Source organism: Toxorhynchites rutilus, chromosome 3 (genome assembly GCF_029784135.1).
Source record: "Toxorhynchites rutilus septentrionalis strain SRP chromosome 3, ASM2978413v1, whole genome shotgun sequence".
Classification (NCBI taxonomy): Eukaryota; Metazoa; Arthropoda; class Insecta; order Diptera; family Culicidae; genus Toxorhynchites; species Toxorhynchites rutilus.
Window position 1 is genome coordinate 258,096,178 of NC_073746.1, and position 19,665 is coordinate 258,115,842.

The 19,665-nt window shown below is 37.5% G+C and overlaps 1 protein-coding gene and 1 long non-coding RNA gene across 3 annotated transcripts; one reads left to right on the forward strand and one right to left on the reverse strand.

The window, feature by feature from the left end:
- The first annotated feature begins 3,064 nt into the window (after positions 1-3,064).
- Positions 3,065-3,815, forward strand: LOC129778044 (uncharacterized). The gene is made up of 3 exons (XR_008743351.1): positions 3,065-3,079; positions 3,148-3,365; positions 3,478-3,815. It is a non-coding gene; the product is annotated as an uncharacterized LOC129778044 (long non-coding RNA).
- LOC129778043 (conserved oligomeric Golgi complex subunit 1) lies at positions 3,472-14,841 on the reverse strand. Of its 2 annotated transcripts, XM_055784693.1 has the most exons (5): positions 14,518-14,841; positions 12,667-14,452; positions 11,909-12,595; positions 11,779-11,827; positions 3,837-3,974 (listed from the first exon to the last, which is right to left on the reverse strand). In XM_055784693.1, the coding sequence occupies exons 1-4, from the start codon at positions 14,655-14,657 to the stop codon at positions 11,822-11,824; spliced, it is 2,619 nt and encodes an 872-aa protein (XP_055640668.1). In that variant the 5' UTR covers positions 14,658-14,841; the 3' UTR covers positions 3,837-3,974; positions 11,779-11,821. The 2 variants fall into 2 exon arrangements, with proteins under 2 accessions (XP_055640667.1, XP_055640668.1); XM_055784692.1 differs by lacking the exon at positions 11,779-11,827 and having other exon boundaries at positions 3,472-3,974; positions 14,518-14,838.
- Positions 14,842-19,665: the final 4,824 nt, after the last annotated feature.

The following is a 19,665-nucleotide window of genomic DNA, read 5'->3' on the forward strand; positions in this document are numbered from 1 at the left end:
AGCTCAAAGCTGCTTTGATGTTCTCTTTCCCATGTAAACCTATTATTTTTGCAGATAAGCTGCCTTAGAGTTTCCGTTATTGTAGCTAAATCGAGAATAAATTTTCCCACGTATGTTACTAGACCCAAAAAGCTTCTAACTTCTTCAGAGTTTCTTGGTTCGCGAAAATTTTGCAGTGCTTCAATCTTACTTTTAGTCGGCTTTATTCCTTCCGATGAAATCAGATGACCCAGAAACTCGATTTGTTTGACTTTGAAAATACATTTGTCCTTGCTTAGCAATATGTTCCTGCTTTCCAGAACATAGAGCACTTTCTTCAACGCTGCACCATGTTCTGCATCAGTGTCTCCCGAAACGACTATGTCATCTATATAATTTACGACATTATCACATTCCGATAGAATATGTTCCAAAATTTTCTGGAACATTTCTGGAGCACAGGAAATGCCATACATTAGGCGTTTATATCTGAATAATCCTTTATGACAAATGAAGGTTGTTATATGTCGTGATGATTCTTCCAATTCAATCTGAGAAATTGAAGTAAAATACAACTTTATGAACATACTAAGTATATATATATAAATGCTAAATTCATATAATAGATATTCCCGAAATGTTTGACTACATTACTACTATTATTATTCCTCTTTAAGAGTTCTTACTTGGTGAAAGGCATCTTTGATGTCTAATCGACTAAAGAATCGGGCTGATTGAATTGAGTCAGAAAATCTTCAAACGTAGGCATCACATGGTATTCTCTCTGAGTTGCTTGATTTGGTCGTCGCATATCCACACAAAGCCGAAGATCGCCGTTGTCTTTCACAATGGTTACCATCGGTGATACCCAAGGTGATGGACCCGATACAGGTTCGATGATGTCGCGTATCAACAGTTCATTTAATTTCTCTTCGATCCGACTGAGTAACGCAATAGGAGGACGACGAGCTCTTTGAACTATTGGATTGATGTCTTAATTAACAGGAATCCTTACTCGAACATTTTTCATCTTAGGAAATGGTCGATTCGCTATAGGAACTACAGCGTTGATTGATTGTTCAGGATTCGCAAATCCAATTTTCAGCACTCCTAAGCACTTTGCAGTTTCTTTTCCAAGTAGTGACTGCAAACCGTTTCAAATTTACTGTTTCCTGATTCTACTGTAATGGTTGCTTCAAACAAATTCACTATCTTCAACGGCTTAGCTTCTCGACCATATCCCCGAAGAATTGTATTAGGCAGTCAAAAAAGTCCTGCGTTATTTTTTTTTGAATTTTCATTTGTTCATAAAATTAGTTACAATCATCTGTTTTAAGTCAATTAGCGCCGTTTTGGTCGATGACTTGTTCCCAACAAGCTGCAAACTTCATAATACCCCTGTTATAGAAGCTCGCTTCCTTATTGGCAAAAAACTCGGATAGCCAATTTTCACAGGCCTCTTTTGTGGCTAACTTCTGACTACCTAGCTCGTTCGCCATGGACAAAAACAGGTGGTAGTCACTTGGTGCAAGGACTATACGGCGGATGCAAAAGAACCTCCCATCCGAGCTCCCGGAGCTTCTGGCGCGTCACCAAAGAAGTGTGTGGCCTGGCGTTGTCCTGATGGAAGACAATGCGGCCTCTGTTTATCAAAGATGGCCTCTTCTTCATGAGTGCTACCTTCAAGCGGTCCAGTTGTTGGCAGTACAGGTCCGAATTGAGCGTTCGGCCATAGGGAAGCAGCTCATAATAGATTATTCCTTGACAATCCCACCAAACACACAGCAGAACCTTCCTGGCCGTTAATGAGGGCTTGGCCACCGTCTGAGCCGCTTCAGCGGGCTTCGACCACGACCGTTTGCGCTTCACGTTGTCGTAAGTGACCCACTTTTCATCGCCAGTCACCATCCGCTTCAGAAACGGGTCGATTTTGTTGCGATTCAGCAGCGATTCACATGCGTCGATACGGTCAAAGATGTTTATTTGCGTCAACGTGTGTGGCACCCATACTTCGAGCTTCTTTGTGAATCCAAGCTTCTTCAAATGGTTAATAACGGTTTGATGACTTATCCCCAGCTCTTGGCAGATGCTACGGCTGCTACTATGCCGGTCTTTCTCGGCTAATTCAGCGATTTTGTCGCAATTTTCGACGACAGGCCTTCCGGAGCGTGGCGCATCTTCGGCGACCTCTACACCAGAACGAAAACGTTGAAACAATCGTTGTGCGGTGGAAATGGAAACTGTATAACGTATCATTTTGTTCATTCTTATTCTGTTTCAGTGGAAAATTTCAAAAAATTACAAGAAATTATTTTTTTCAAAAAATCATTGACGCAAAATTTTATTGTTAGTGGTAACCGGCATTAGTATTCTCATTATTAATAGCTGTGAATGTTTCAGAAAAAAAATGCTAGTCAAGAAGAACAACTAACGACCTCGAATAATTTGTATAAAAATCTCGAACCTCTAAACTTAAATACGAAAGTTTTCTGACCTTCTAGAGTAGAATGACCCATGCTCGTCACATTCAATGAAACATTTTCTGAGATGCACTTCCCCGCAATTTAAGGTTCGTAAAAAATTCCTAACAGCATCTTGGCATCTTTAGCTGCCCGACCTCCATCCACTCTTGTCCCCTTTCATTTCTTATCCTACAGTCTCTAGGAGACGTAAAATTTATTCAAGTTCAAGGTTACGCGCAGTGGATGAGAAGCACGTTTTAATGACTGCGTGTAACGCAAATAGTTCTATTTTCTATTTCTTAGGAAAGCGATCCGTTTTTCCGACAATACATCAACCGTCAAATGGAACGAATAGCTGCTAATAAGTATGTCAGTGGTGTCGTTCGCACTCGAAATGATTTCAACGGATGTCGGCAATGGACAATTTGTCAGTGTTCAGGAGTAGGATGTGCGGCGTAATCTGTTATCGCGCTTGGGGGAAGGGGAACTGTGGCTTTCTTTGCTGTACGGCGCACCGTTATTCTGCGTTTGCATTTTATCCGATGGCTATTTTTAATTTAAGCTTGTTTTGGCTTTCGGATGTCTTCGGACAGCACAACTGTGATTTGAAAGGGGGGAGGGGGTCTCTCTCGTGTATGGTAATACAATTTATCGTTTGTGGTATGATTGTTTTTACTTTAATGTTTCCACCATTACATCTAACCAGTCATCAGTTGTATTCTCAACCGGACAATATAGAAATAGTTGATGCTGAGCCGCTCGGACAGTCTTGAAAAGGCGCAGTTGAATTGAAGTATTCGACCAGAGTGGTTCTTCAGGATAACCCAATCCAGACTAGTGAATATTTCAAAGTGTTCATCGTGAAGAATGGGTAAAGGCAAAGGTGGCGGTGGAGCAGCAGCAGCAGCCGGAGCAAATCAAACAGTCAGTGTATTTAGATTAAATGGCGAAATCAATGCTCATGTGTAACATTCGCTTCGATTTCTCTGGCCATAGCACCGATATTTCGGATTACTTTATTTAGAAATTGTTTCAGCAAAAAGGTGGCGGAGGAGGGAAACCGAAGGGTGGAAATGAAAATAAAGGTGGCGCTGGCGGTAAGGGAGGAGACAAAGGAGGAAAAAAGGGTGGCAATAAAAAGTAGCGACGGTGGCATTGCCAGCTTCAATCCTTTCCCCGGGCAGCACCCGAAACTAACGTCTTTCCGAAAACGATAAATTGGACTGTGAAATTTGAGACTACTATTTTTTTGGAACAAACAAATTATTGTTATTTTTGTATTTAATTTGTGTATTATCTTAAGAGGCTTTAAAATTAGGTGAAAGAACGAATAAAAAGACGTAATAGTATTAAACAGTACGTTCGGTGACTACAGTACCTGTGTTGTGATATTACTTCCTATCTGAACCAATCCTTGTCCAGACCAAAAAAAGCTGCTGCTCCTTTTGCGTAATTTTGGGCCGTTACCGTGGATGATGCAATTGGTTCTCTCGGTTTGCTGGTTGGGATTTCCTTGGTAGGTACCTTAGGGTTCTGAAGAGAGATGAAGTACCCATAAATGAATGAATATTATGTCGGTTCCTAAAAGTGTTGTTAGTTAAGTTCGAATCCATAAATCGTTTTAAAACAAAGCATGTGTAATTTCTATTATTGATATACTTAAAATTTTCGGAAGCGCAAACACACACACAGCGGACAGGTTTTGATTTGAAGATGAAATTAATGCGTCACATTATACACGTTTTGAACTACCTCTGATTATATATATGATGTGATTTAACAATATTAGTGAACGAAAAACACTGATTGACTTCATTCACGTTCAGAAGATGATGAAACCTTCGTAGTGGCTGAAGAACATAATTCGCATCTTTTTTTTATTTTCAATTATACTACATTCTATTAAGAGAGAAGATCTTTATAATGATTTTTTTTTATCCAAAATATATATTTTTATTAGGGCTCATATGGCGTCAGCCTGACGGGGCCGGGAGTTCTATATTTGACAATTTTTCTTATCATCTATGTTAGTAATATGTAACCGATTACTCGTGGTTGGCTCGAGGTTAGTATTACAAGTGTTCTCATAATTGGAATGCTGCAGTCTCCAATGCTCTGTACGTCTGCCCGCCACAGGATACTTCCTATTGGGATGCATCTGACCATTAATCAGCAACGCCCCCCTAGTCTGTATCCCATATCTAGCGTGGTGTGTCTTTCTCTTCTTCTTTTTCTCCTCTTTTTGCTTCGAGATACTTTAAACTTTTCAGTTCATTCGCGTCTAGGTGCGTGTTTGCGAGTCCTCTTCGAGCATCGTCCATGCTTCGTATCCGTATCCTTCATAGATATTGCAGTCTGGATCGTTTTCAATCTTCATTTTCCTTAGCCAGTATTTATAATAGCCATTAACCGTCATAAAACGGTTTAGAAGTCTAATATCCGGGCCTTTCATGCTTGGTTGGCTAATTGGTCCACGAAATTATTTCCGATAATGGCTACGTGATTAGGTATCCATTGCAGACTTATAATCCATTTTGCCGCCGCTTCGATGATGTTCACCAACTGTATTTTATCTCTCCCAACTTCCAGTACATTATTCAGCATGATGCATGCTGATTTCGAATCCGTGTAAATGACATCCTGCAGGTTGAGTTTTTCAATTGATTGTACTTCCACTTCAATAGCTATGAGTTTCGCATTAGTAATACTATTCTCTTTTTTAAATGATGGGATATTTTTTGATTCTAAAATTGCATAAATACACCGTTACCGCATCAGTTATGCTGCTTCGAGGCATCAGTGAATATTCTTCTCCGGTTTTTAAGTAGTCGTTGACAAAGACATCAATTGGTTTCCCAGTGCGTTACGTTTGGATACGTTTGTCCCACGAAACTTGTATAGAACGACATTTTTTCCCTTGTCTTCTTTCTTTAGCCACTTTAACAGTAGCTTGCGCTTTCGTTTCAGCTGTTGAGTTCGCTTCATTTATGATCGCTTCCCACCTTTTTTTCTCGTTTACGCTGGATGGATTTTTCATACTCGCTCCATTATTGTTCCTTGATGTCTCCTGCATGATATTCTGGTTGCGTTCGCACGACGTTCGCTGTTTTTGTTTATATTCTTCTTCTTATTTTCATTTTTCTCCTTTTCTGCTGCAATTTTGACGACTGCCTGAACTGCCTCTCGCTCCAGGTTGGTTTTAATCCATGGTTCTCTCACTGGTTTCCTCCACTTGATACTATCTCCTGTGATGTTTGCAAAATACTGCTCTGCATTTACATGCAATTAAGTTAGTATTTTTTTCTTATCTTCGCTTCTCTGGGCAGCAGGGATCCTAAAGCTACACTGCATTTCACAACTATAGAACCACTCATTTTTATGAGCTTCCAGAGATATGTAAGAAGTTGGTTGAATTGAAGTATATAATGTAGAATACAATAACTATCTTCATTTATAAGACTGGCCATTTCAACTTTATTGTTGTGTCCAGACGCGGAACATTCTAAAAAACAAAAAAACTAAAATTCCAGTGTTTCATAACTATAGAACCAGATGGAAAAGCTCTAACTCCTTTACAAAATTATTGCAATTTAACATGACTTATAATAAGTTTCTAATTCGTAGGTCATCTTTAGTTCTCAATCAGTTCAAATAACCCATTCGGGGTGGTTTCGACCAAGTTGCGCCATGTTGTAGTGTGTATCTCTTTCTACGCAGAGGATACTGTTCGTTTGAGCTCTTCAAATAACTCATACTACTTGTAAGCTGCATCTACTATTCATCCGATCACTCCTCATGAGTTCCTGACAGGGTTTTGATTTGGTAAACAAGCTGACCAGTCCAGAATCTGAATTCCCTATTCATTAAATCATGCCATGACCTTCAGGATTTTAAGAACTGGTGCCAAATTACCCAATTATCACATTGTTTTTGTTCCAAATCAGCAGTTAATGATTCTGAAGTACTTCGTTGCACTTCTCACTGTTCATTCGTGTTGATGGTAAGCTATCTAAACCAGGCCTTTATGAAAAATTTGAGAAAACTAAAATAAAGTTTATTTTAGGACATTTTCGATGTGACCACACCTGTTTTCGATAACGCGTTTCAAACGGTGAACAAAATTCTTCATGCACAACTTTAATATTACAACTTCGATGCAGTTGAAAATCCGAGTTATTTCTTCAAGTTCCTCCTAATTTTGTGGCTTATTAACATAGCAACGGTCCTTCACGTATCCCCAGAGGAAGTAATCGACGACGAGAAATTTTGAAAGTCGTACCATAAGAGGACAAAGTTTCATTTATTCCACCTGAAAATCCATAATTATTTTCGCCTCCCAATGAAAGCACACGGAGCTTAATACCGTCAACGTGAATATACTCTTCAAAATCAGAATCCGAATTGGATTACGATTCCAATAATACAAAAGCAAAATCAGCAGATTTTCCATTTTCATAGCCTTTATTTTTATATTTTTCAAAACAATACTCGGAACTGACAGTTCAGTATAGTTGTATTGGTGAACCCGAGTGCGAACCCAAGTCTCGTCTTAGTTCTAGACAAAACAGGGAGTGCGTCAACTTCCTCCTTGCATCTTTCAAACTCCAAACATTCGTGACAACGTCTGTATCCTCTGCAGTTCCGATCATGGAGATTGAAGCGAAGGCATTTAGTGCAAATTTAGTGCACTACCTTTTGGAAGAACGGCCGAACCGAACTCTGACAACATAAGATTTTGACTTGCTAGGGTAGTTCATAAGCTCTGAAGGTGATGCTTACTTTTTTGGTAGGCATTTTTTCTCTGTTAAAAGCTAGTATGTTAGTCTTCGAACTCCTACAATCGAGTACTCAATTTCAATGTTCCTTTCGTTTTTTTCTCCCTTAATGTCCAAAAGGATACCAGAAATGACACCTGTGAGTGTCACAAGATGCCATTATACGTACGCATGGGTACAGAAGGGTTGTCCGTTTTGTTCAGTGTTTCCATCAATGGGTTAGCCTTATAAAAGCTGGTTGTATTTTGTATCCAGTACCAGTTGTTGTTACCAACGTACTTCATATCTGTTACATGTTGTCGATGCTCGTTAGTTGCTCTGAACATCGATTCTATTTTCATGCTATGATCTTTCTTTCGTAGTTCTACATAGATCCTGTACGGTGCCCTAGAGATGGGCGAAGCGTTCATGAACTGTTCAAAAGAACTAGTTCACCAAAAAGAGTGAACGAACGGTTGTTCTTTTCTACTTGGCAACAGTTCATATGAATTGTTTATACAGTTCAGAACGAACTGTGTACGATGACAGCTGGCGAAACTGCATATACAGTTCAGAACGAACTGACCGCTGTCTGAACTGAGCATACAGTTCAGAACGAACTGTGTAGCAGAGAAGAGAAGTGGAACTTGAGAGAAAAAAGTGGCAACGATTTGTGGCAAGAAAATGTAAACAGTGAAAAAATTGACAGATGATTTACGCTCTAAAAATTGAACATAATATTAAGATGTCTCTAAAAGGGTGGGAGACATCATATATATAAGGTGGGAGGTTCGTATATAATGTTATTAATGTTACCATCATCATGATAAACACGCGAATGGGATAGAAATTACGAACTGAAAATTGAATAAAATATACATATAGACGCTGAAACGCTGTGGACAAATATTATAATGCATTTTTATCGGTTTATGTATAATGCATTATCAAAATAAACCCATATGTATTGTAATCATAACTTGCTATGCTATTCATAACAACATTTATGGTCGTATTCCACCAATAATGACAAATGTGTAATTTACGAATGAAGCTTCGCCATAAAAACTGAACATTGAATGAAAAAATTAAAATGTGGTAAGAGCATCAGTTGAAATATTTTAAAGCATTCTCATCGGAATAAATTGAATGATACAATAATTATACGATGCGCATGTATGTGCGCTTAAAAAACAACATAAAAATATTATTCCTGAATAAATTTCTTTTTTTCCAGTTTCGAACACACCCCGTAAAAAGCCATTTTCATTTTTTTAAATACCCTATGTAGGTATTGTATCTAGAATTTACAAGGTAATGAAACGTTAACGTCAATTAGTTCCTAGTAATCAGCTTTTTAGTTGCCGGGGAAATTAACACCAACCTATATTTTTTAGTAGTATATATATTCCATGCCAAACTGACATAGTGTTTCTCAGATTTTCGTGTAAATTGGTATTTTTGTTCGTAAAATATTAGATCCCATTTCATTTTAGGGTGGTTCGAAAATTCATATCTTTTGAACTACTAAACCGATTCAGATGAAAAAATAGTATACTGACAAAAAAAATTATTTTAAAAAATAATATTCCGAACTATCGGTTAACTTTAAAAAATTATAACTCAAAAAAGAAAAAAAAGAACACACCTGATTTTGAGTAAAAAATGTAAGTGTGTAAAAAAATCCCCAATTTTCAAGAAAAAAATATAGAAAAATATAGCGTCGTTGGTCTCTAAACCATGTAAACTATAAAAACGGATACAATGAAGAATTACGAAAACAAAATTCAAATTTCTTGCAAGTTTGATATTTTTCCAAAAAAGACTAGCTAATTAACTTCAATTTGATGTATCGATCATCTGAATCGGCTTAGTGGTTCAAAAGTGAGTTTGTGAGTGAGTTTTTGGTAAGTCATTTTTGGGAAAAAGTGAAAAAAATCGAATCACAAAAAAAAATACAGGTACAATGTTTTACCATAACGAAAACAAGCTACCAACTTTCACGAAAATCTGAAAAAAATATACAATCGAAGACTCTTTTTGTCGTTTATGAGTTTGGTTTTTTTAAGTTACTAATAGGCGTGTTTGCGGATTAATGGAAAGATATGATATGTTGATCCTTGAAATAAGTTTGAAAGTTAATAATTGGAAAAAAAATATAAAATTCATGTGAATGGAGACGTCTTTTGTGTACAGCACATGCCACTGGGGCCTTTTGCTGATTAAGTAAGTAAGATTTCTTCCAAAACATCATAACTTTACAACCATTGAGTCGATTTCAAAAATCGTTATATCAAATGAAATAATATTCTTCTATGAATCAACTTCAATCTGTCATTCAAACAAACTCACAAATTAAATACTACAGAAAAACTTTAATTATAAAGCTTAGAGAATTTGCGACTTAATTTTCCACAATTCACACTTTTACACCAAATTTCTATCTTGTCGCAATTTTAAACCTCTCAAACTGAATTGTCAAAATGATAGGCCAAAGAACGAAAAGCAGGAAAAATTAACAAACAATGGGGGGTAAATAATAAAGCAAAGGTAATCATGGATTTTTAATAACCAACTCGGAAAAATATTGAAAAAAAAACATTCCGTTTTGAACTTCTCTTTCAAATTTTGATAAAATTGCACTGAATAGTTAAATAAGGGCAATATTAATATTTGAATAAACTAATGTAATTATAAACATGTTTATATAAACCTTCCCATCTCCTCATTCTTCATTAAAGACCTTGCGTCAAGACAGCTAGAAATCCATACACTCTCAAATCAAGTGTGCCTGAAAAAAATATATTCTTCACGTAAACAAGCGATGAAAATGTGGACACTTTTTAGTCAGTGAATTGTATGGAGTTTCACTGCTGTGTGTGTAGGGTGATCGGTGTGTCAAGACGGGTTTATGGTACTAGGTGAGGCCGTTTCGTCACTAAGTTGGTTAGGGGAGCGGTATATGAAAACAGTACGGAAGAAAGCAGAAGGGGAATTATTTCCTTGAAGCGTGAAAGAGACAGACTGATCAGGAGCGAGCTTCGGCACTAGCGTATTGTGTTTTGTTTACAAACAAAACACAGTAGACTTCCAATATGGCTGAAGAGTGGTTTTAGCTAGTTGGCCCACCTTAGGATATACTTCTACGCGCCTTGCGGTGTGTAAGGGGAAGGCGAACGAACGAGTGATATACGAATGGTGCTGCAAGGGTAATAGTCCTCAAATTAACGAAGGTAAACAAACGATAGCCCCATGAAACAACAGAAATAAGATGTCGTTATTGTCGTTTTCGTAATAAAACGCAACATTTCAGGATACGATTGTTTGATTATCGATCAAACAAAACTTTAGTTTTATATTTTTAAGTTGAGGGTAGATATTTCAGTAAGATGATATGCAAATCTACCTCACCAAGAAAATACAGTTGTAGGCGAAATGTTTCAAACAATCTTGTTAAACAGTAATCAAATATTCGCGTCGCTGATATGAAATATATTTAATATTATATCATATTGTGTTCGATAATTTTGAGATAGACGTTCGCGCTATACTGCTATAGTAAAACTGTACCGAAGTTTTACTCTAGCAGTTATTGCCAAACATCGTAAGAAGAACAGCGCAAAGCTTGTTTGTGCTGGAAAAATGAATTACGGTTCAAATCAGGTAAAAATTTCAAAATCAAAGTTTGATTTTTTATTGTGTTAAGATGTTTTTTACCAAAACTTGGATGAATAATTATTTGCTTACAAACAGCATTTTATGAATAAGCAGCACAGTCCTATATAACATCCCACACTTTTTTATACTTGCTTTGACATATCGCTCTACTGAACGAAAGAGTGAGTGAACTGTTCAAAAGAACTAGTTCACTTAAGTAAACGGTTCATTAAAGTGAACCGCTTTACCCACCTCTACGGTGCACATTCCTGGTAAGTGTATGTGTAATTACATATCATGTTGTTTTTTTTGTTGAAATGTTTCTTTTGACAATGTTTAACCAGAAGCACTGGTCGCAATGTTTTACCAGAGGCGCTCGGCGGTCAATTGCGAATTATTCTTGTTTCTATGATTTTATCTGAATTGCTTCTTGAATTAATGTCTGAAGGGTCTTTCAACTTCTTAATACGTTGAGCCCAGCGTCGGTTCCTAGGGGCCGACGTTGAGCTTTTTGGTAGGAAAGTGCTGACTGACTGGGACTGACAGTTAAAAATAATGAAATAAAAATATATACGGTTTGTTTTCGGATGTTTTACAGAATTTGACTACTTTCTAGTCGAATTGCTAACTATTTTCTATTTATACAATAAGTATCTTTGGGAACTGGGACCGACACTGATATTGTGCAAACGCCCTTGATGCGAGCTGAATGGAACGCGCAGAAAGAAAAAATCGGGGCTTAACGTGTTAACCTCACATGGTGCTTTACTAGCACCATGCAAACAAACACAGCTTTTCCAATCAGCTGCTAGTAGAATGACGTTGTTTCGTAGGATTACTATTCTTAGATAAACTGAATAACAAAAAATAAGTTAAACAAACAAAGATCACGAACTTCACAAAACAAAGCAAGTAAAAAGCCTTACTGTATTTGCAGTATGCATCCCGCATCAGAACACTATCAAAATATTATTCCTGTGAAATTTAGTCATAAATGATATATTCGTAATAATTAGAAAATATTTCAACAAATAACTTGAACAAGGATCAACTCACCTTGCCATAAGAAGGTTGTACCGTTTTTATCATCTCCACAGTGGCCCCACCGACCGTCGATGTCTCTTTTGTTACAATTGGAAGCAGCGGGAACCACGTTTCGCTACTGCTGTTAGAACTTAGCGCTAGAATATTGGGATTTTTATCTTGACCCAACTTTGAACCAGCACCGGCAGCCGATGTATTGCCACTCACTAGGATCGAACTCAGCTGTTCACTGTTGACCAACAACACACCAAAAAATTGTTGCATTCGTTGCACGGCCCGCTTTACGTTCAAAATCACATGGGGGTGGAACACATCGAAATCGAATGGGTCGATGTAGCTTTTGAAACTGCTGGTCAACTTACTATAGCTGTCGGCCGGTTGTCGCTTCTCGCGACTGGCGAACAGTAATTGTACAAATTTAACATCGAAATAGTACTGTAGAGCGCAGTTTTGGTTTTTCTGAACGAATTCACACATTGCGAGATATTCATAGTGACTGTGTACATAGGTATTAATTCGATTCACGATTTGAACGATGATTAACTTTGGAATTGTATGCGGGACCAACGAGTTGAGGAGTGAAACGACGACATGAAGCAATTTTTGCAACGGAAAGCTTGGTAGCGCGGGTACTCGAATCGTGGATTGCACAGGTTTATTCTGTTCGTCGTTTTCTTCTATGCTCACCGTATCCCAGAGCTGAAAATTGAAGTGAAATAATGAATAAAGTAGCAATTATTCGTTGTAATAAATTTATATTGTAGACCTACCGGGAACTCAGTCAGCAAAGTATGGAAACCAATATCTTTCTCTAACGAAGGCCATTTCTTCACGAACTCCTCTAGCCATTGGTTCCAATATCGCAAGCTTTCCTCGTCAAACAGTCCAGCAATACGACTCCAACGATCGGTTCGATTGTCGGAAGCATTCTCAAAATCTGATAAATTGTTATCATTTCCCCATGGTGCAATGGTTTCCAACTGAACTAAGAGCAATGGCGTCAGGCAATGCTTCAGTGAAGGGCACAGTTCTTTATATGTGATTAATATTCGCGAAAGAAGAATGTAGTTTTCCGTTGTTTGTTTATAATTAGCTGATTTGATAGAAGTTATCAGCTGTGTGATGCCTTCAACGCTGCAATCGCTGTAATATTCTACCAGCTGTTCCTTCTCCCCCGCGCTAGAAGTCTCCAGGAAAGAGCGCACTCCCTTGGATAGTACTTTAACACGCGCATCTAATGAAGAAACATGCTCAACCAGTGACAATGGAAATGCTCGCGATTTCATCAACAGTTTATGGGAAGTTGGATTGGAGTGATCTAGAACACTTTTTAGGTTCAAAGGGATATCCTCTAGAGTTTCGGACCACACGAATTGGTGTAGGTCTTTTAATGTTTTATCGTTCGGAGCCGATTTGAGTAAGATGAATACATCTGCACATGTGTCTTTGACGATTTCTGACCAACTCTTTTGGATAATGGACTTAATACGAGAGTTTATAAGCGGTTGATAGAAAAGATTGTAAAAATCGAGTGATACCGGCAGAGAGAGCTTTTGACAAATCTCTACCCAGTTATCAGGCTTTCCAGCGATGTCTTTCGATAGTTTTTTTATATCGTGCAGTACTTTTATCGTTGGAACCAAATTCATCAAATTGGTTAGCTTGTTTGTAGCAATGCGTTCTACATTCTGGAGCCAATGACGGCAGCTTTTCCCCACCAATTCCGCACTAAGCGGATTTATTTGTACCCTCGGACGAAATCTACTAATTATATCCGGGAGTGTTTGAATCATTTTAGGATCCTCTGATTTTATCAAATTGATTGTTGGTTGGGAATTTTCCCCAGTAACCGAGTATAGTTCCTTCATGAGAAGTCCTTCTTCTTGTTCGTCGCCAATAAAGCATTTATAAATCAACTCTATGGTATTCAATAACAATTTGATACTTGCCAGGATTTTGTCCTTTACCTTTTCGTGTCTAGAATCGTCAAAAAGTACTGAATTAAATGCCTTCAGGCGCATCTGTACAAACAGATCTAGCATATGATCTACTTGACCGTTTTCAAGTAACAAGAGGCTAGTCAAACATTTTGCGGCGACCTCTGGGGTCAGGTCTTCACGTTCCAGACAATCGGCACAATTCTGTTTAATAGTGAAGAAAAATTGACTGAGTACTGCCCATTGTTTCTTCGCGACAGGAAATTTCTGCATTGTCTCACTGTGAGAATCGAGTTGTAAGCCGGTTGAGATATGTCTCGAAAAGATGAAAAGCTGCGTAGCCACCGAGTAATCATCGTCGTCTATAGCACTCCATATCATTTCCGGTAAGCCAGTCAATAATTTGATCTGCACAATCACTCCATAAAATTTATGATTATTCGCTTTCCTCACTTGTTGGTGTTGATCGGCTCCCATTGATCGAAACCCAATTAGTTGGTGATCGTTAAGATTCCGACAGGCCGTAGTTATGTTGTGAACGTTTTCAATGACATAGCATGCAGTCGTTTTCATTTCACCTATTGTATCGGCCGCGTTCAGAAGGTCTCGGTAGCGCTCTCTGATGATCAACAGTATTCATATTCATTCTGCACATGCAAAAGAATATAATCATCATATACATACCCAACCATGGTTCGAAGCTCTTCCCGTTTGAGTTCCACTTCTGCTTGGAGCCGCTTGTGCACTTGATCGATTTCCGTGATACTGCATTCTTCAAACAATTTGTTTACATCAATATTTAATAGATTAGTTGCATTAGCCATGTCACGCTTTGTACGAACAATTTAAACGAATATTTATAGTGCTACCATAACAAGAAAACTTTTTTCGGAGAATCGCCAACACATCAGACATACGAATTTAGATAGCAAAACAAACAAGCGGTATTTAATATTCAACTCAGGGATGCCACATGATTCGTTCTGTATCTTCTCCAAGGTGTATATTTATGTATATTGTATTTATCGTGAACTTCACACAGTACGAAAAAGGCTGTCAAACATATGAAACAAAAAAGAAAAAAGAAAAAAAACAACTATTTTTATTATGTTTCATATCAGTATTTTATCCTTTTTTTTAAATTTCATGATAAGCGTTGATTGCGTAAAATGTTTACTTCATTTTACTTTATTATTGTTGGAACTAATATCGATCAATACTTAACATTTTCACGAAAAGTAAACAAAAATGTCCAGATGCTTTTTCACAAAATTAAATATCATTGCAGTAAGGCGAGTAGTGCACGTATCTCAAAAATAAAAAAAATGTATAAATATTTATAAAGTATAAATACTTTACCACTTTATCAGTGATGCCAGGCTCTGCAACAAATCTTCAAAATATATAGCTGTGCACTCAAAAGAAGGATAGAACCAAGGCGGTATAATAAGGTGGAACGTTATGTCAAAATTGCCGTTCAGCCATTACTTCAGTTCGAATTGACAGCGGCCAAACGTAGTTAAAAACAAACGGTTAAAGTTTTCCGAGGAAGAGAACAACAAATGAAACTTTCATCAATTTGTGATGGTGTTCGTTCAAAACTACTGTTCAAATTGAGATTTTCAGAACATTTGTTAGAGTCTACATGTTGACTCGTTTCGAGGTAAGCATTGTTTTTCGATTTGCTGCTTATCGCTATTCTTATAGCTGCTACTATCATTGGATTCCCAGGATGGCGATGATGACCTATCCCAGGCGATTTGCTGTTTGGCTACCAGTTGGTATTAACAATATTACTAATACTGGCGATTAAATCGGCCACTCGGCCACATGCGATTAAATATTTGTTCCACCAGCACCCACCGGTATTCCACATTCCTTAACCGTTTCATATTTTCATGGCAACCCATAAAAACAACAAAAATTACAATATTAGCAAATATCAAGTGTCGGACTTCATGTTGGTTAGTGTTGCCCTTGTGGTGTCGCACCTACAGTAACACACAGGTGCATCGATAAAAAATGGAACATCACGAGAATGACCGTCTTCCGTACTCTCGGTCAAAATCGTTAACAAAGCTAGGAGATCGTTGCATGGAAAGGAGCCGTCCACCGCTCGAGAGAAAACGAAGATGACACACGAAAGCACGCAAATCGACAGAACAAATCTCGCGTAACTTTCGAAAAGGTAGAATATAACATTTTCATCAACTGAGGAGGCGATCTGGCGTAGTGGTAACATCCAAGCCTCTCACGCTGAAGGTCACGAGTTCAATTCTCACTCCCGACATTCTTCCAAAAATGGAAGTACAAGTGACGAACCAGCCAAATGAGTTGAAAATCACTATAATACAGATAAAAAAAAAAATTTTTTTGTCAACTCGAGAAAAACGAAGTTGAAACCCCGAACATTATTCCACGAATTGTCTTAAAAGCTATCGATCTTTATCGCTACTTTCACCACAAGCAGTGAAAGCCAAAAACCAATCATAATTGTTGTTCCGTGATTTGAGACTAAAGTTGAAGCCTCGGAGCGAAAAATGTTACATTGAACGTTTTGACTACCCGCGTTTGCACATTGGACATATTACGTTGCACGATAAGAATTTGAAGGTAACTACTAAACAACAATCCAAATATCAGCATTTCGTTCTAAAGACAGATTATTATTGTTATCGTTCGTTGAATTGCACTGAAATTGATAACAACACCTGTAAGAAACAAAAACTCAAAACGACCGACGAACTACGGACGTTTCAGGCTTCGGAGGGAAGAGGCGTCCGAAGTAACAGCCGGGTGCTTAAAATCCGAATCTGTACATTGGATATTTTTTGTATCGGCGATAAAAAGATGAAGAAGATAGATACATGAACGATTGTTTTGTAATGCATTCAATGATTGAAAACTAATAGCGTGCATCAGCCTGAGGGCATCCGTATACTAGCACATAGGATTTGACAGCGTCAAACATGTCCGGGTCGCAAATGCAATTTGCGACCACTGTCACTCGCGAGAACTGCCAAACTCTCAAGCTGGTGTAAAACAAGGCACTTAACATACTACCAGGTGGGTCAAAACGTGAAGTGGTTTTCTGCAGCCATTTAAAAAATACACAAAAGTAAATTAAGACGATTGAGCACAATTTGTGGAATATACTGATACTTTATGAAATACTCATTGCTATATTCATTATATTCATTACGTTTTACGCTGCAAGCGTTTCATTTATTGTCTTTGCGTTGAAGGCACCATAATGATTTGCGCCATTTGGAAAACGAAATTAACACACTTCTAGAACAAAAAATAATGAATGAAAATTTACTTTTCTGTATTCAATATGTATTCTATGTAATAGAGTAATACGTTTCCTCGAAAATTGTGAAATAATATGAAACTGAAATTGTGTTTGATGCTGATTTTATATTATAATGGTGAGTTTTTGTGATTATTGTGTTGTAAAATATTTGGAAATATACAACCAAATGGCTAAGTAAGCGTCAGGACTACGTGTTTTAAGTAATCGAATAACTTAAAAATCTATATACTATTTATAAGATTTCAAAACTACCTTCTTTAAATTTTCACGAATTTCTATTTCTTTCAATTTCTTAAGTTGGTTTACATTATAATATAATACTACATTTCAAGTGATCAACCTAGGGTTCTACGTTTTATATTATCATTCAGACCCTTGTGATCATCATGATCATTACATTTCACATAATTTTTTTTTTCAAAAAACAATTCTTTTTTTAGTTAGCGAATGGGCGCACCTTGTTCCATAGATTTGCCTTGAGTTCGCCGAGTAATTTGATAGGTTTGGCAATGACAGCTAAATTTGTAGCACATCTTGACTCGCGGATCATATACCCTTGCCCGGGGCTTGGCGTGCATCCATTAACTCGATTTGTTTACATTTGTTACATAGGACCTTTGCAAAAGTTATGCGAGAAATGTATGGGAAAGAGGGAATGCTTTAGTTTTCATCAATTTAAACCATTCCTAGACTATGGGATTGTAATGTATAGCATACCAAAAAAATCCGAATTTCCGATTCATTTGGTATGCAAATTGTCAAAATCCGTTCGTAGCAAAATTTGTAATTTTCATTTCATAAAAACGTGACCCGTTTTCTGATCTGGCACCCTTAACTTACGCAGTTCTATGTCAAAAACGATGCATATAAAATTGAATAAATGTATGTATGCTTATAAAAATTATGCTTTTGTTTTCTCAAAAATCGTCACGAACTTTCCAAACAACCCAATACAAGCTATGTATTCTGATTTCTTCTTGATTTTTGAAAATTATGGTTGGCAACCCTGCTCAAAGTAGTGTGAGAAGCGAATAAATGAAAGGGTGCTCATACACTGGGTCCTATTATATAAATTGAGGAGTCGATATGCTCGGAATCTATAATAGTAAGATAGAGCTAACGAGCAAAATTTTTATCGACTCGATTTGCATAATAGGGCCCACTGTTTGGTCCAAGCCAAATATATTGGTGTGAAGAGAAGTGTTGTATAGGATGACTGATGGTAATTGTCCGTTGGAATTTGAATGAATGAATTTATTTTTTCAGCACTGTTTAGAGGTAATGATATAAGGACGAAAATTTGTACCACGCATATTTTCAATAGCATAGAACTAGTATTTTATCCCTTGAAATTGATTATATTAAGGACTGTCCACATATCATTCTCAACAACGTCTCTGTCTCTGTATCTCAGCCTGAGCGTTGTCATCAACACAATACTACACTCAAATAAAGAAAACGATCTATAAAATAATAAAATTAAAGCGAATCGGCTTTACTAGTACTCACGGTTCTTTGTTTTATTCTCTAACATTTCCCGAAAAGTCATTTGTATTGCTCTTCAGTTTGTTCACAATTCTATTTATATTGTCTTCGCCATCTTCATACACCAATCCAGTTCTACATGCAACAGAATTTGCTCATCAACCGTTGAAAATTGACGATTATCAGCATAAATTTGCCGAACCATCATTCCTCAGAGGTTCTCAATAGGGTTTAGGCCTGGAGAACATGCCGGCCCGTCCATAACATCAATCTTTTCAGACATAAACCACGTCATCGTTTCAGTACAGGTATGAATTCTGATATCGTCTTGCTGGAAAATAATCTTTACTCTTCGTCTCTGTCAATCATTGGTAGCGAACCGACTTCAAGAACTTTAATGTAATCAGAGCTTTTCATTTTATATGAAACAAGTTGGAGTTCTAGTTTTCTGGAGCAAAATGCTCACAGGTCCTCCCTCAAAATGTCTCTTAGAGAAAATCGTCGTTCCTTACGCAAATCTTGCCAATAGCCATTATATCCATCCGGTCCGTCCAAGTCCAACTTTTTCTCGTCTGAGAGAATTACCTATGAGAATTTCAGTAGAATTTACGTCAAGTGGTTTGAACGCATACAATTTAGAAACCAACCAAGAAGAAGCACAAAGTTAAAAATGTTCTACCGTGTGAATTCTAGCCTTGCTTCTTGGTGCCGAGGTAGTAAACGTGATACAATAACCATTTTTTATCGTACAATGTTTCCAATGTTTCAATGCCCGCCAAACCGTCGGAACTAGAGCATCCAACTTGAATTCAGCTCGAATTTTCGAGCAACTCATCGTTATATTCGATGCTACTTTGACAATATGACGCTCATCTCTCTTTCTGACAGTTTCTTTTGACGTAGGACTACGTCTAACCGGAAGATATAGGGGGTGAAATGGAAATCTAGGCACTGAACAAGTAGGAAAAAATGCAAGATTTGGAACGCTTATAACTCGAGCATTTCTCAATAGATCGCAAAGGTTTTTGCAT